This window comes from Moschus berezovskii, chromosome 24 (assembly GCF_049115385.1).
Source record: "Moschus berezovskii isolate FMDL1 chromosome 24, NW_MosBer_1.0, whole genome shotgun sequence".
NCBI classification, from domain to species: domain Eukaryota; kingdom Metazoa; phylum Chordata; class Mammalia; order Artiodactyla; family Moschidae; genus Moschus; species Moschus berezovskii.
In genome coordinates, this window is record NC_142483.1 from 49,521,050 (window position 1) to 49,537,102 (window position 16,053).

At 53.2% G+C, this 16,053-nt stretch overlaps 1 protein-coding gene across 16 annotated transcripts in view; it reads left to right on the forward strand.

The window, feature by feature from the left end:
* SCN5A (sodium voltage-gated channel alpha subunit 5) overlaps positions 1-15,469 on the forward strand; it is an 88,743-nt gene extending 73,274 nt beyond the window's left edge. For 10 of the 16 annotated variants that reach the window (XM_088831576.1, XM_088831568.1, XM_088831570.1 and 7 more), the window contains 6 exons: positions 1,179-1,460; positions 4,146-4,199; positions 4,815-4,952; positions 5,604-5,708; positions 6,681-6,951; positions 11,987-15,469. In XM_088831576.1, coding sequence (XP_088687702.1) covers positions 1,179-1,460; positions 4,146-4,199; positions 4,815-4,952; positions 5,604-5,708; positions 6,681-6,951; positions 11,987-13,227 — 2,091 coding nt within the window. In that variant the 3' untranslated portion in view covers positions 13,228-15,469. Of the gene's footprint in view, positions 1-1,178; positions 1,461-4,145; positions 4,200-4,814; positions 4,957-5,603; positions 5,709-6,680; positions 6,952-11,986 lie in introns of all 16 variants that reach the window. The other 6 variants (XM_088831564.1, XM_088831563.1, XM_088831573.1 and 3 more) reach the window with 3 other exon arrangements.
* Positions 15,470-16,053: the final 584 nt, after the last annotated feature.

Sequence of the window (16,053 nt, forward strand, 5' to 3'; positions counted from 1 at the left end):
TTTTATTGTTTTTACAAAACGTGCATGGTTCTGTTGTGACTGTAGCAGACACCTCTGTGTGTCTCTCACTGAGCCCGAAGAAACCACTATGCAGCCCCATTCGGTTGATGGTTTTGAACTTCGCCCACATCCCCAGTCCATGGAGAAACAAACTGCTTATTTCTGGTGGGAAGCCATTCACAAGTGAATAATCCCACCTAAGCTAAATGCTCCCAAATGCCCAATGGGAGGAAAAACACTTGGGGCATGGGGACGTGGGGGAGACACTGGTTACCAGGAACGCCTCTGCTGTGGCTGTTGGCCACGGAGCCAGCCAAAGGCAAGTGTGAGAGTTGGTTTCCCACCCTGTTCCCATGTTCATCGCATGCTGGGCCAGGGACACCCCCCTCCCACTTCCTTTGCATGTGTCAGCATTACCCATCCTGGCACCATACCCACCACACAGCCCCATGCCAGCTCTGCTTCCAGTTTGTATGGCAAACATGTTCCTGGCTCACAGACAGCTGGGGACTAGGTCCCTCCCTGGAGTGGAGTCCCCAGTTCTTTTTGCCAAGGATGCGTCTCCTGGGTGCTGTGAGTTTAAATGAAGAGAGCATGGGGCCGTGGTTCCATGGGGTCAGAGGGCCACTCCCTGGAGAGGGCAGAGACACAAAGTGCACACACACCGCCCTGCCAGCCCTGATCCCATCACAGCTTCGGAAGGCTGTCAGAGCACCCTCCACACGTACCACCCGGAGATCCCCTGGGTACACTTTGCAGGAGAACATCCATCCGTCTCAGGAGCAGCAGCCCCAGAATAAACCAGAAACTCAGCTCAGGGAATGTGTCTCCAGAGGCCCTTTCTTCCTCATCAGATTTCTGGCGTACTATCTAGCAGAGACCATGCTGAAAGTTAAGTTTGAAGGTCATGGGTTCCAGGCAGGGCTATGAAGGATGAAACGGAGGTGCTGAGCTGTGTCAGAGTGTGGGGTGCAGAGCAGAAGGCATATGTGTGCTCTCTCACTGCCCACCAGAGCTTCCAGCCTGGGCTGTCCTTCCTTGGTGACAGGAAATGTTCCCCACCCCTACCCCCACGGGGTCCTATACCCGAGGGTTCAGTAGGTTTGGGTGGGGCATCTTACAAAGGGTGTGCATTCTGAGCACCCCCAGAAACTGAGTCTGTTCTCTGCCCACTTGAGGTTGTGGTCAACGCCCTGGTGGGCGCCATCCCATCCATCATGAACGTCCTCCTCGTCTGCCTCATCTTCTGGCTCATCTTCAGCATCATGGGTGTGAACCTCTTTGCGGGGAAGTTTGGGAGGTGCATCAATCAGACTGAGGGAGACCTGCCCTTGAACTATACCATCGTGAACAACAAGAGCGACTGTGAGTCTTTCAACGTGACTGGCGAACTGTACTGGACCAAGGTGAAAGTCAACTTTGACAACGTGGGGGCCGGGTACCTGGCCCTTCTGCAGGTGGTGAGTCCTGTGGCGGGCGGTGCGGGGACTGCCTTCCTCTCACTGGTTGCCCAGAAACAGGCACCTTCCCCTGTGCTGTGGGCAGGAGGGGGACAGCGGGGCCGCTCTGGATCCTCACCATAGGGTTGTGTCGCCCAAAGGAGGGTCAGGATTCTCCAGAGACTTCTTGTCTGTCTGGGAAGGCGCCAGATGTTCCTTTCTAAGGAAGATACTACATTTCCCAAATATGGCGTGGGACTCCAGTGCTGCGGCATTTTACCCAGCCCTCCAGCCAGCAGTCAGGTTGACTCCTCATACTGGCAGTTCGGCGGTGCGATAGCACAGGTTGCAAATGAATGACCATAGACACCCGGGGACTGAACTGGTAGCAAAATTGTGACTCTGGCCACCCCTCTGTTATACAAGGTAGTGGTTCCTCCTGCATTGTTTAAAAGAATATATTTACTTTCATCTCTAATGTGCAAGATGTTCAAACACTCACGGCCCTACCAAAGTTTCTATTGATTTGTGAGGACGATGGCTTCAGTGACCATAATCCACAGCACACAGAGAGCCTTGACAGCAGAAATGCAAACAGAACTGTGACACGCAAAGCTGTAGCGTTTTCTTCTTGCCCCAGCGCGAAGCCCAGACGCCTGCCTCTAGTGCTGAGCAGAGGGGACTCAGCACGTCCCCTCACTCCTCCATTGCTGTTGGCATTGTTTAGTCGCTCAGGGTGTCCGACTCTTTGTGACCCCAGGGGCTCTAGCCCACCAGGCTCCTCTGTCCATGGGATTTCCTAGGCAGATTACTGGAGCAGGTTGCCATTTCCTTCATCAGGGGGTCTTCCTAACCCAGGGATCAAATCTTAGCCTCCTGCACATTTTCTGCATTGGCAGGTGGGTTCTTTCCTGCTGAGCCACCAGGGAAGCAACCCCACCCATCTCTTAAATCCCAGGAGTAGCTTTCTCCAGAGTCCCTGAAATACTTCATGGGGAACAGGATTAGAGCCCAACCCAGAGAGCCTTCCCTTCTGAATGTCAACACTTAGAAGGAAAGCCGCCTGTTGTAGTCTGAGAGCTGCCTGCCGTTGCAGACACAACCACACAGTGGCTAGAAAGAATTTGGTCATGGGCACCTTGTAACCTTGGGTGGTCCCCAGCAGGTCCCACCGCATCTCCAGGCCTCTCTGTGCGGGTGAGGCCCCATGGCACAGGAAGCCGAAGCAGTTGCCTTCTCTATGGCTGCTTTGGTTTCCCCATCCACCCTCCCTGACTCATAAAACTCTCAGATGTGGGAAATCTGTGTAGACCAGCTTACACCCTGAAAAGAGGCTCAGGACACGATAGGATTATGCTGAGGACACAAATGAGATCCGCTAGGTAGTCAGCCTCACCACCAAGCATGTCCCTCAGCTCTGAATCATCCTAGCAGCCCAGACTGGGGCCGTCCATGCAACCGGCGACAGGACGCTGTCCTGTTCGGCCTCCTCTTTCCTGCCATGCCAGAAGCAGCAAGTGTGGACTCTCAAGAGCCAGTTGTTATATTTTCCGATATTTGGTGAGCCATTATTAAAACTGAGATTTATAAACTTGTAATTAACTCAGCGATATTGAAACAAAATAAAAACTTACCATTACCGCTTATTATCATCTATGCTCTTGGGGTTACTCACGCCTATTATAGTCATACCATGGAAACACTACAGTGCTGTGGTCCTGTGCATCTCTTCCCAGCACTGAGTTCAGTAACGACACTTTGGCAACTTGAGGTTGGCCATGATGGGAATGTTTACTCAGAGAAGTTGGCAAACACAACAGTCAGGGCTTTTTTTTTATGTATAATTTTATGGTATTTATTTTTGGCTGTGCTGGGTCTTCATTGCCGCCCGGGTTTTTCTCCAGTTGCAGCAAGCGGTAGCTATTCTCTAGTTGCCGTGTGTGGGCTTCTCACTGGCTTCTCCTGTTGCGGAGCACAACCTCTCAGGTTCAAGGGCCTCTGGAGTTGTGGCTCCTGGGCTCCAGAGCACAGGTTCAGTAGCTGTGGCAAATGGGCTTAGTTGCTCCTCAGCATATGGGATCTTCCTGGGTCAGGAATCGGACCCATGTCTCCTGCATTGGCAGGTGAATTCTTCACCACTGAGCCACCAGGGAAGCAGCCCAATCAGGGCTTTTATTTTTCCTTCTGGAAAGCCATTTGTTGTTAGTCATTTGCCAACACACCACTAGCAAAAGGACCCCCTTAAGTATGAGGAAACATTCGGATTCTTGAGGGACGTCCTTGGAAATCTGTGGAGCAGAAGCCCCAAGGCTGATGACAGAGAGGACCAGGTCAGCGCTGAGGTCCACCTTAAACCAGAGCAGAGAACCCTGGTGCCCTCTCTCTGTTCCTGACACCCCCTGTAGGCCTCCGTGTCATTTTAGAATCTGAAATGACTGCAGACCTGAAGGGTCGTCTCTTGGCCAACATCAAAATGCTTATTCCCCCACTAAATGACCTTCCTAGAGTGTCTACTTGGCTGGCTTCCCTTCCCCCTCAGCCCTGTCCAAGAAGGCCTTTCCCCGACTGCCCAGCCACTTGGACATCGCTGAAAGGGAAGAACAGGCTGCCTGCTTCTAGTGGGAGGTTCCTTCCTGGTCCCATCTCTCCAGAAGTAACTCCATAGATCCGGAATTAAATTTCCTTACTCTCGTCTCTTCCTTCCAGGCGACATTTAAAGGCTGGATGGACATCATGTATGCAGCTGTAGACTCCAGGGGGGTAGGTTGTCATGCTGGTCTCTCTCCTAGAATCAGTCAAGGTTCCAAGCACCCAAGGTTCCCAGCTGCTTAGCACCATGGAAACAGGGTCTGCATCCCATAAGGGCCAGGTCTCTTGTGTCAGCCCAGAGTTGAGCCTGTCTAGAATGCCCCTGGCTGCCCCTGGGACATGGTTGTATGGTCTCCCAGGGACTCCCCAGATTCTCAGATATCTTGTGAATTGCATTCACTGTAATTTAGTTGAACCAAAATCCTACCTCTGGAGGATGGGGTGGGAGCAGCAGAGATACAAATCAAGTTTCTCTGTGGTCCTGTCCCTGCCCCACATACATACACCAGCCACCATATCACACTGACAGCTGAAGGCTGCGAGACACCCCCATATAATCAGACCTCCCAGGGGCCCAGGCACAGGAGCCACGCAGGGACACAGTGCCAGCTCCGAACCCAGCGCGCCTGCCCTCCTTACCTGCCACCACCCACCCTCCTGAACTCCATCCCCTCCCGCCCCTCACACGCTCGCAGACACACACCCCGAGTGCTGACCTTCCTCTGACACACCCGGCCAGCCCATCCCCGCACCCGCCTGACCTGCTATCTGCTTCCTCCCCTCTAGTATGAGGAGCAGCCCCAGTGGGAATACAACCTCTACATGTATATCTACTTTGTCGTCTTCATCATCTTTGGGTCTTTCTTCACCCTGAACCTGTTCATCGGTGTCATCATTGACAACTTCAACCAACAGAAGAAAAAGATACGTAGAGCACGGGCTCGCCAGGCTGCAGGGCAGGGCTGGGTGTCAGGCACCTGGCAGCCTCTCTGGCTCCTGGCCCCGTTCCTCCTTCCTGTTGGGGACTAAGCTCCCATTGGGATGGGGTGGGAGAGGGGTGTATCCATGATGTGACCTGCTTAGGCCTGTCAGTGTGTAACCAGGGGCCTCACGCCTGCCCTAGTCTGAGAGATGAGGCTCCTGAGAGAAGCTGGGGTGAGAGTTGGGACTATTCACCTGGCCCATGATCAGGGATCATGGGGGTGGTAGTTGGGGGAGCCACTGCACAGAAGCCTGGGTCTTCCCAGAGTTCCATCATAGAATGTACGATCGGGGGGCAGGCAAGCCAAGTGGGCAGAGGGAACTTCCAAGGTGGCTGAGCTGGGCAAGGGAGAGGATGGAGGTCGGGGCTGCATTTGCAAGTCCCAAAGTCAGAGAGAGCTTAAGGTGAATGGGGAAAGGGGACTTGGAGAAGCAGGTCTGGGGTGGTGGTTGAGGGGGAATCTCTGATGTAGGATAAGGCATACTTTTCTCCCCCAGGAGGGGCAGTGAGGAGGAGGGCCACCCTGGCACCCTCACCAAGGAGGCTAGATCCCTGAGAACCCCCAAATGAGGCTGGTGCCTATGTCTCTGCACTTAGGGGGCCAGGACATCTTCATGACAGAGGAGCAGAAGAAGTACTACAATGCCATGAAGAAACTGGGCTCCAAGAAGCCCCAGAAGCCCATTCCACGGCCCCTGGTGAGTCAGGCTCTCAATTTGGTGGGAATGGGGAAGATCTACCTGAAGGGGGCCCTGGGAAGCCCCCACACCACAAGACCAGCTATTGGGGCCTCTTCACCGTCTTTTGGTGCAACCTGGGGCCCTTGGCCTGTCCAGGGAAGGAGGGACCTCCAATCACACACAGGGGCCTCAGTCTCATGGAGGTACAGGGGAAGGCAAGAGACAGCTGTGGGAGCCCAGGGATGATCCCCTCCCACAGGAACTTCTGAGTGAGGCCCCTCCTCCCCTACAGCTCTGCAGGCTTTCCCCAGGGAGGGTTGGGCAGCCCCCTGTGTAACCTCATCCTTGTAACTCCCTGAGCCGTAGAGTCCCCAGGTGGGTGGGGCCTGGGGGAGCTGCTGGGTTCTCTGCTAGGCTGACTCACTCCAGTAGTCTTGCCTGGAGAATCCCATGGACGGAGGAGCCTGGCAGGCTACTGTTCTTGAGGTTGCAAAGAGTCAGACATGATTGAGCGACTTACACTTTCCCCAAAATAATCTTACAGTTCAAGACACATATAAATACAGTTTCAGTGGAATAAATAAAACAAATTCCATAGAAAGAATGGAGAAATTTTGTTAACCTGAGGGCTGAGACCGTTTCTAGAGCTGAACTTTAGATCTGACCTTGAGCCTTCAGGCAGTGGGAACAAAAAGAGAAGCTTGATGAACAATGGGCTGCGGAAACTTGGGGTAAGAGAAGTCCTTTCCTGAAGCACCATGAAAGGTGGTGTCTGGGACAAGGAGCCCGGGGCTGGGTCTGGAAGCCTAGGGAGCTTTCAGCAGGGAGCCAGGCTGTCCAGCATCCTGATTTTTTCCACTCCCCGTGACAGTCTGTGAACATTGGACACCCCTCCCCAGAGGGTGGAGTAGGAGGGTGGGTGGTCTGGGCTGAGGGGCAGCAGAGGAGCCCGAGGCCCCTGCTGAGCCCTTCCTTTGCCCTTCCTTTCAGAACAAGTACCAGGGCTTCATATTCGACATTGTGACCAAGCAGGCCTTCGACGTCACCATCATGTTTCTCATCTGCTTAAACATGGTGACCATGATGGTGGAGACAGACGACCAGAGCCCTGAGAAGGTCAACATCTTGGCCAAGATCAACCTGCTGTTCGTAGGCATCTTCACAGGCGAGTGTATCTTCAAGATGATTGCCCTGCGCCACTATTACTTCACCAACAGCTGGAACATCTTCGACTTCGTGGTTGTCATCCTCTCCATCGTGGGTGGGTATGCAAGTCAGCTGGGCAGAGAAGGCCTCCCCAGGCCAGGCGTCTCCCTCTCCTCCAGCCCCTGATCTGTACTCAATGCCAAGTACACCAGCTTCCTGCATTCTTTGCTTCCTGCAGTCCTTCCTACCCCCACCCCCAACAATCACACACACACATCTGGGAAGGCCACTCAGGCCAAGGGGCCAGCTTGGTAGAGGACCCAACACCCCCTCCTGGTCCCACCCTCCCTGAGACCCTGGAACACAGCTCTCTGTTTGGAGAACTTCAAGGGTGAGTCTAGGAAAGGGAATGGGGCCTGTGGGGGTTCCCTGCCTTCCCAAGGGAAAGCCTTCAAGCCCAAGGAAGAGTCTCCAGAGTTGGGAGGCAGATGGCCCTCTAAAGTAGAAGTTAACCCTGGAGATGGACCTTCTGGAGTTGAGAATTGCCACCTGGCCACCCTGGTGTGTGCTAGGCTTCTTCAGACATCACTTGCCTCATGCAATTCACCATCTAAAATCAGCACCAAGGCAGGGAAATCATTCAACTAGGGAGAAGCCAAGATAGGAATCACACATAGTCTACTCAGGCTGATACAACAAAAATAAACAGAAATCTCCTTCCCACAGATCTGGATGCTGAAAGTCCAAGAGGAAAGCACCAGCGTCATCAGGTTTTCTGCTCAGGGTCCTTTTCCTGGTTCATAACCCGCACCTTCTTGCTGTGTCCTCACAAACTGGAAGGGGCTAGGGAGCTCCCTGAGCCTCTTCTATCGGGGCACTAAGCCCATTCATTCAGGCTCCACCCTCATGAAATTAAGCAGGCCCCACCTCCCAATACCATCATCTTTGAGAGGGGGAATTTCAACATACGAATTTAGGGGGAGGCAGAAACATTGAGAACAGAGCACACGCCAGTATCTGTTTGACCTCAGAGCCCAAATTCCTTCTTTAAAGAACAGTTTTATTAAGATATACTTTACATAACACAAAACCCACCCTTTCAAGCGTACAATTCAGTACTTTTAAGTATATTCACATGCCTGTGCAACCATCATTATGCTCTAATTTTAGAATATTTTCCTTACCCTCAAAAGAGACTCTGTACCCACTGAGCTCACCATTTTCCCTCTCCCTACCCTCTGGCAGCTCAATTGGTAAAGAATCTGCCTGCATTTCAGGAGACCCTGGTTTGATTCCTGGGTTGGGTAGATCCCCTGGAGAAGGGATAGGCTACCCACTCCAGTATTCTTGGACTTCCCTTGTGGCTCAGCTGGTAAAGAATCTGCCCACAATGCAGGAGACCTGGGTTCGATCCCTGGGTTGTTAAGATGCCCTGGAGAAGGGAAAGGCTACCCACTCCAGAAAGAGCTGGACATGACTGAGCAACTTTCACAGTCACAACCAGCCACCCCCTGGCAGCCACTAACCTAAAATTTTGAGGGACTGCCAAACTATTTTCCAAAGTGACTGCAGCATGTTCAGTTCAGTTCAGTTCAGTCGCTCAGTTGTATCCGACTCTTTGCGACCCCATGAATCACAGCACGCCAGGCCTCCCTGTCCATCACCAACTCCCGGAGTTCACTCAAACTCATGTCCACAGAGTCAGTGATGCCATCCAGCCATCTCATTCTCTGTCGTCCCCTTCTCCTCCCGCCCCCAACCTTTCCTAGCATCAGAGTCTTTTCCAGTGAGTCAACTCGTCGCATGAGGTGGCCAAAGTATTGCAGTTTCCGCTTTAGCATCAGTCTTTCCAATGAACACTCAGGATTGATCTCCTTTAGAATGGACTGGTTGGATCTCCTTGCAGTCCCAGGGTCTTCTCCAACACCACAGTTCAAAAGCATCAATTCTTCGGCGATCAGCTTTCTTCACAGTCCAACTCTCACATCCATATATGACCACGGGAAAAACCATAGCCTTGACTAGACGGACCTTGGTTGGCAAAGTAATGTCTCTGCTTTTTTTTTATATACTATCAAGGTTGGTCATAACTTTCTTTCCAAGGAGTAAGCACATGTTACAATCCCAAATTCAATGTAGGAGGGTTCCAGTTACTCCGTATCCTCACCAACACTTATAATTCCTGTCTGTATATTTTAATTACAGCCTTGCTAATTGGTATGGAGTGACATCTCACTGAGGTTTTGGTTTGCATTTCCCTGATGACTAGTGATAATGAACATCTTTTCAGGTGTTTATTGGTCATTTTCCTTGGTATGTCTTGGTATATAACAGGTGAAGTGTCTTGGAGGAATGTCTGTTCCAATCCTTTGCTTGATTTTTTGTGTTTTTACTGAGTTGTAAGAATTCTTTATATATTCCAGAGGCCAGTCCCTTATCAGATACAAGATTTGCAGATGTTTTCTCCCATTCTGTAGGTTGTCTTTTCACTTTCTTGGTTGTCACCCAGCACAGAGGTTTTAACTTTAAGTCCAGTTTATCAGTACTTTCTTCTGTCACTTGTGTTCAGAGCCCAGACTGGAGCCCCACAGACCTCTGCCATGGGATGGCTGGCTCTCGTCTTTCTGCCATGTACAGCCCCTTCAGTGACTCAGAGGGAAAGGCAAGGGCCAAGAGAGGGGCTGGTGTGGCTGCAGTGATGCGCAAATGCTTAGAATCTAGAAGTGGGGTCAGGAAATGCTCCAGGAGGTCCCAGCTGGGATGAGGGTGAGACCATGCCTGGTGGGACTAGAGAGGAGCGTTTCTCTAAAGCAGGTGTCAGGAGCTGGAACGGAGCCCTGAAAGACAGTCTCAAAGATTCCAGGAAGTGTAGACTCTACTCAGGAACTACTGGTCCCAGAGCTTGTGTACCTTAGAGGCATGGTTAACAGCTCAACTCGGAGCCAGAGTGTCTGAGTCAAATCCCCACTTCTCACCGACTAGGTGGCAACTTGGATAAGTTACCTCAGTTTCCTCTTCTGGAAAATGAGGATGATCGTATCAGCTTACCTCCTAGGGTAACTGGAAGGGGTAAGTGGATGTGTGAATTGCTCAGCCCAGTGCTTTATTGACAGTGAACACTTGACACATATTCGTGAGTGACATTATTATTAGGTTGATACAAAAGTAATTGTGGTTTTGGACTGTGAATTCTAAACCATTATAACTAGGCTCAAACACATCTTTATTCATCACAATAGGAGCCATTACAATCAAAACATTTTTGCCAATGAGAAATAAGTGTTTATTCCTATAGCACAAAAATCCATGCCTTGGGATTCGACAAACTCTTGGAAAGCATTTTCTGCCTCCTGCTGGTTGTGGAAGCGTTTTCCCTGCAAAAAGTTGTCGAGATGCTTGAAGAAGTGATGGTGGGTTGGCGAGAGGTCAGGTGAATATGGCAGATGAGGCAAACCTTCGTAGCCCAGTTCATTCAACTTTTGAGGCGTTGGTTGTTCAACGTGTGGTCGAGTGCTATCATGGGGAAGAACTGGGCCCTTTCTGTTGACCAATGCTGGCTGTAGGTGTTGCAGTTTTCAGTGTATCTCATCGATTTGCTGAGCATACTTCTCATATGTAATGGTTTCACAGGGATTCCGAAAGCTGTAGTGGATCAGATGGGCAGCAGACCTCCAAACAGTGACTATGACCTTTTTTGGTATAAGTTTGGATTTGAGGAGTGCTTTGGAGTTTCTTCTTTTTCCAGCCACTGAGCTAGTTATCACTGGTTGTGGTATATAATCCAGTTTTCATCACATGTCACAGTCCGATTGAGAAATGGTTCGTTGTTGTTGCATACAATAAGAGAAAATGATTTTTCAAAAGGATGATTTTTTTTGATTTGTGGTCAGCTTAAGAGGTACCCACTTATCAAGCTTTTTCACCTTTCCAATTTGCTTCTAATGCTGAAAGACTGTAGAATGGTCAACGTTGAGTTTTAGCAACTTCTCATGTAAGAGGATCAGCTTCCATGATCCCCTCAATTGGTCATTGTCAACTTCCGATAGCCGGCCACTGTGCTCCTCAGCTTCAAGGCTATCGTGTCCTTTGCAAAACTGTGCATTTGTTAGCAGCTCCTGGGCCAAATGTGTTGTTGATGTTGCAAGTTATCTGTGCTGTTTTACAACCCATTTTGAACTCAAAAAAGAAAATTGCTCAAACTTGTTTTTTGTCTAACATCATCTCCATGGTCTAAAATAAATATAAAATAAACAGCAAGTAATAAGTCACTAGCAAAAAAAAAAAAACACAAAACGAGAAATGCACATTAAAATGATATAGAACCTAGCTACATTTATTTAAAATGTATTCCAATATCAAACGGCAAATTTCAACAATACAAAAACCACAATTTCTTTTGCACCAACCTAATAGATGAGAAGTCTGGAAAGTTCACTCGGGTCAATACGAGGCAAATATATTCCATTCTTTCTTCTATAACTTAATCCATTCTCCTTGAAGCTCCAAACTCAGAGTAGTCAGTAGAGACGGGGTGGGCAGGCCTGGCAGCTAGCAGGGGCGGGAAGGGCCTAGGAAGCACCTGGGAGAGGCTGGGCTGTGACCGGTGAGCCGTGAGGAGTGTGCCAACTGCCCGGCCAGTGCCTCCTGTATTTCAGTGTGGACACAAACCACCCGGACTTGTTAAAACACAAGGGCTCTGGGGCGGAGCCGAGAGTCTGCATTTCTGGTAAGTGCCCAGGAAACCCAAGGCTGTTGGTCCTCAGACACACTTGAGCAGCAAGGAGCTAAACGTTCTAGAGTTCTGGTCCAAGCTAGGCCACCAGGGATGCTGAGCAAGTCCATCCGCTAAGGCCCCCGAACCATAATCTGGATAATGGGCCTCGTGTGGCTCTACTGTGCAGGTAGGCTCAGAAGACTGAGGAGCGGAGGGCTGAGAAGGCACTCTGCAAAGGATGCAGGAACTGTGGGTCCTTTTCTGGACCATAAAGGCAGAAATGGAGACTCAGGTGGGTGGAGGCAGGGTCCTTACAGGCCCCGGTGACCCAGGCCTCCACTCCCAGGCTCTGTGCTGTGCAGAGACCCCACCCCAGCGAGGCTGGGCTGAGGACAGTGATGCCACCGGCAGCCACAGTCTCCGTTGTTTCCCACAGGCACTGTGCTCTCAGACATCATCCAGAAGTACTTCTTCTCCCCCACGCTCTTCCGCGTCATCCGCCTGGCCCGCATCGGCCGCATCCTCAGGCTGATCCGCGGGGCCAAGGGCATCCGCACGCTGCTCTTCGCCCTCATGATGTCCCTGCCCGCCCTCTTCAACATCGGGCTGCTGCTCTTCCTTGTCATGTTCATCTACTCCATCTTCGGCATGGCCAACTTCGCCTACGTCAAGTGGGAGGCCGGCATTGACGACATGTTCAACTTCCAGACCTTCGCCAACAGCATGCTGTGCCTCTTCCAGATCACCACGTCGGCGGGCTGGGACGGGCTCCTCAGCCCCATCCTCAACACGGGGCCCCCCTCCTGCGACCCCAACCTGCCCAACAGCAACGGCTCCCGGGGCAACTGCGGGAGCCCCGCGGTGGGCATCCTCTTCTTCACCACCTACATCATCATCTCCTTCCTCATCGTGGTCAACATGTACATCGCCATCATCCTGGAGAACTTCAGCGTGGCCACGGAGGAGAGCACGGAGCCCCTGAGTGAGGACGACTTCGACATGTTCTACGAGATCTGGGAGAAGTTCGACCCGGAGGCCACCCAGTTCATCGAGTATTCGGCCCTGTCCGACTTCGCCGACGCCCTGTCGGAGCCGCTGCGGATCCCCAAGCCCAACCAGATAAGCCTCATCAACATGGACCTGCCCATGGTGAGCGGGGACCGCATCCACTGCATGGACATCCTCTTTGCCTTCACCAAGAGGGTGCTGGGCGAATCTGGGGAGATGGACGCCCTGAAGATCCAGATGGAGGAGAAGTTCATGGCGGCCAACCCGTCCAAGATCTCCTACGAGCCCATCACCACCACGCTGCGGCGGAAGCACGAGGAGGTGTCGGCCACGGTCATCCAGCGGGCCTTTCGCCGGCACCTGCTGCAGCGCTCCGTCAAGCACGCCTCCTTCCTCTACCGCCAGCAGGCGGGCAGCAGCGGCCTCTCGGAGGAGGACGCCCCCGAGCGGGAGGGCCTCATCGCCTACACGATGAACGAGAACTTCTCCCGCCGCCTCGGCCCGCCCTCCAGCTCCTCCGTCTCCTCCACGTCCTTCCCGCCCTCCTACGACAGCGTCACCAGGGCCACCAGCGACAACCCCCAGGTGCGGGCGTCTGACTACAGCCCAAGCGAGGATCTCGCCGACTTCCCGCCAACCCCCGACAGGGACCGCGAATCAGTCGTGTGAGCGCAGCCCGGGGATTGGGGCGCCAGCGCAGAGCATCGCGGCAAACCCAAAGGCAGCCCCAGCCCAGCAGCGGCTGGGCCATACGACCTTTGCTTTGGACTCCGGGAGTGAGAGAGGAGCCTCGGCCCCATGGACCGACAAGGCAGAGTCCTGTGCACCGCGCTGATGGCTGGAAGCACTTGGCCGAGCTGTCCCTTTGGGGTTACCAGTCCTGGGGGCCGGGTCTGGTCCGGCAACGCCCTGGGGCTCTGACCACCACCTCCATCCCAGCTGCTGAGACAAAACGCGAAACCAAGACTGTGTATGTTGTGAATGGGCTTTCATAAATTTATTATATTTGATATTTTTTTACTTGAGCAAAGAACTAACTTTTTTTTTCCATGGATGGATCGGCAGCGATTCACACTGCCTTTTCCTAACTCTGAACAAGAGTGTCTGTGGAGCTGCTGGGGCTCTGCTGTCAATGCAAAAGTGAGATCCCGTGTGGGTCCCACAGGCTGTCACTGCCTAGGGGCAGAAAGGGGGGTCCCCCGCCGCTTGGGCTGAGGTGCCAGGAGGGCTGAACCCCTTCCCGTACACACGTGCACACACTCTCACACTCACAGAAGCCAGACAAAAGTCCACATGTGGCCTGGACTCCCCTAGGCGAGCAAGGTTACCGGCCTTTCCTCCTGGCCCCCCAAGGTGGGATTCTTGTCAGCCGGGGCTCACTCACTGCCCCATTTCCCCCTGTATGTTTATGCAGGCCACCCTGGAGTCAGGCCTATAAATACAGCAAGCTTCCAGAAGAGAGTGGCCCAGCTCCCAGGGCTTGTCCTCAGCACTGATGTTGCCTTTCCTCCCTGTAGAGCTTGGCCTCTGTTAGAGTATTAAGGGAAGGGCCTGAGGGAGGCACATACATCTGCCACCTAGCTTGTCCGTGCTGCCCAGCCTGGCTGGCCCTGCCCCACAGGCCAGGAAGAGAAGGCTGAGCCCATGGGGTTGGGGCGAAGAACCCACTCCACAGCACCCAGCATGGTGCCCCCAGCCCGCCTGGAGAATGGAATCCGTTGTCATCACCTGGGCGCTCTCTCCAGACCTTTATACGTCTGCCCAGGGCTGAGGGGGTGCCCGTGTGGACCCCAGCTCCTCTCCAGCTGCAAAAGCACGGGAGTGGGGAAGGCTGCCCAGGCCCCGTGCACGGAAGGGGCTGCAGGAAGCTCAGCCCAGTCCCGGGGCCCTTGGAGGGGAATGAACCCCAGGTCTCCTGGGAAAGGGAGTCGAGTGACCCTGGACTAGCACCCCCTGCTCAGCCCAGGGTCCCGGGGACACCGCACACAGGACCTCCTGGGGCAGGGTCCAGGCTGCCCATGGGTCTTGTGAGCAGGCCTTTTCAGGGAAAAATACTTTTTTCTAGTCCAATTACCACCACCCTCCCCACCCCCACCCTGCCACAGGGCCTCTTCAGCTGCTGACAATCCTACTGAGCATATGCAAATCTTTCAATGTAGAGAACTGTCGCCCCAAGAGTGACAGTGGCGGCTGGTGGAGGCTGTGCAGGCAGGGGCTCGGCTGCCCAAGTCCACTCTCCAGCAAAGTCGCCCTCCACCCGGCGGCCACCTCACAGGCCGCCTCTCGGGGCAGCCCCGGAAGCCAGAAGCTGGCTGTCCTAACCTACCTCGCCGAGCCGTCGGGGGGCTGGCCGTGGGGAGCTGAGGGGGAACCGCCAGCGGCGAGTCAAGTATTAACGTTCCTTCTTGTCACTTGAGTTCCCTTGGTGGCAGCCCCAGCCGCCCGCCGCCCCCAGTGATTTCTCTTCTCTCATGTTCCCTTGAAGTCTGGCGTGGGATGTGGTTTTAACTGTCCCAGCACCACTTCTCTGAGTGGAAATCTTATTTTTGTAGCTCTCTGTGCTATGCTTTCAAGGCTTGGAGAGGTGTATGCCCTCCGCGACACCTGGCACCCTGCATGGGCAGGGAGGCAGCGTGGAGGCCACCCGGGCTGCAGGCCCAGCTGACCAGAAGGAGACCGGGGTTTTGTGTGTGGGGACAGCCCAGGAGCCTGAGGCAGGTGCCGGGGCCAGCCACCGACGGCAGACCGTGGCCGAGGGCAGGGCCGAGCTAAGCCAACTCCTTAGCTTTGAACGTGTCTCTCATTGCTTTTTTTCCAGAACTGCACAGTGACCAGCAGGATGGGAGAAGGAGGGGAGGACACAGGAGGGAGGGGCAAGCACCAAGTGCCAGCCGTTGTCTGGACCACCCAAGCACTTCTCACCAAACATCGTGCATAAATAAGATACATATTTTTAAAACAAACCAATAAATGGCTTACATGACCTGGCCTGGACTCTGTCCATTCTTTACGTGTAGTTGATTTACAAATTGATACTATTGTGTTTGTTTCTGGTGTACAGAAAAATGATTCCGTTGCACATGCACACACACGTATATTTGGGGGAACAGATACCTGTAAAGTTGGTGTGTGAAGAGACATGACCCCAGTGTCATCAGATCCAGCCTTGGTTTCTGCCTCTCCCTGTCCCCTTCAACTTGATTCAGTGGAGATAAACTTCCTTGGCCCCAGGTGAAAACCAGGCCAGCCCTGGGGCCTCCCACTCAAGTCTTGGTGAAACAGCAGCCTTCAGCCACCCTGGGTTGTAAATACCACCTTAGCTTCCTTCTGAGCATGTCCAGTCCCGTGACAGAGATGGGGTGGCTGGACAGGCACCACGCGGGCATCTTCAGGCTTGCGGGGCCGTCTCCCGGTGGTCTCCAGCCCTGGGGATGCACTCTTCCGGGTGCCCCATGACCCCTTGTTTGCTCATGGGTACCCGTGGGTCCGTTCAGC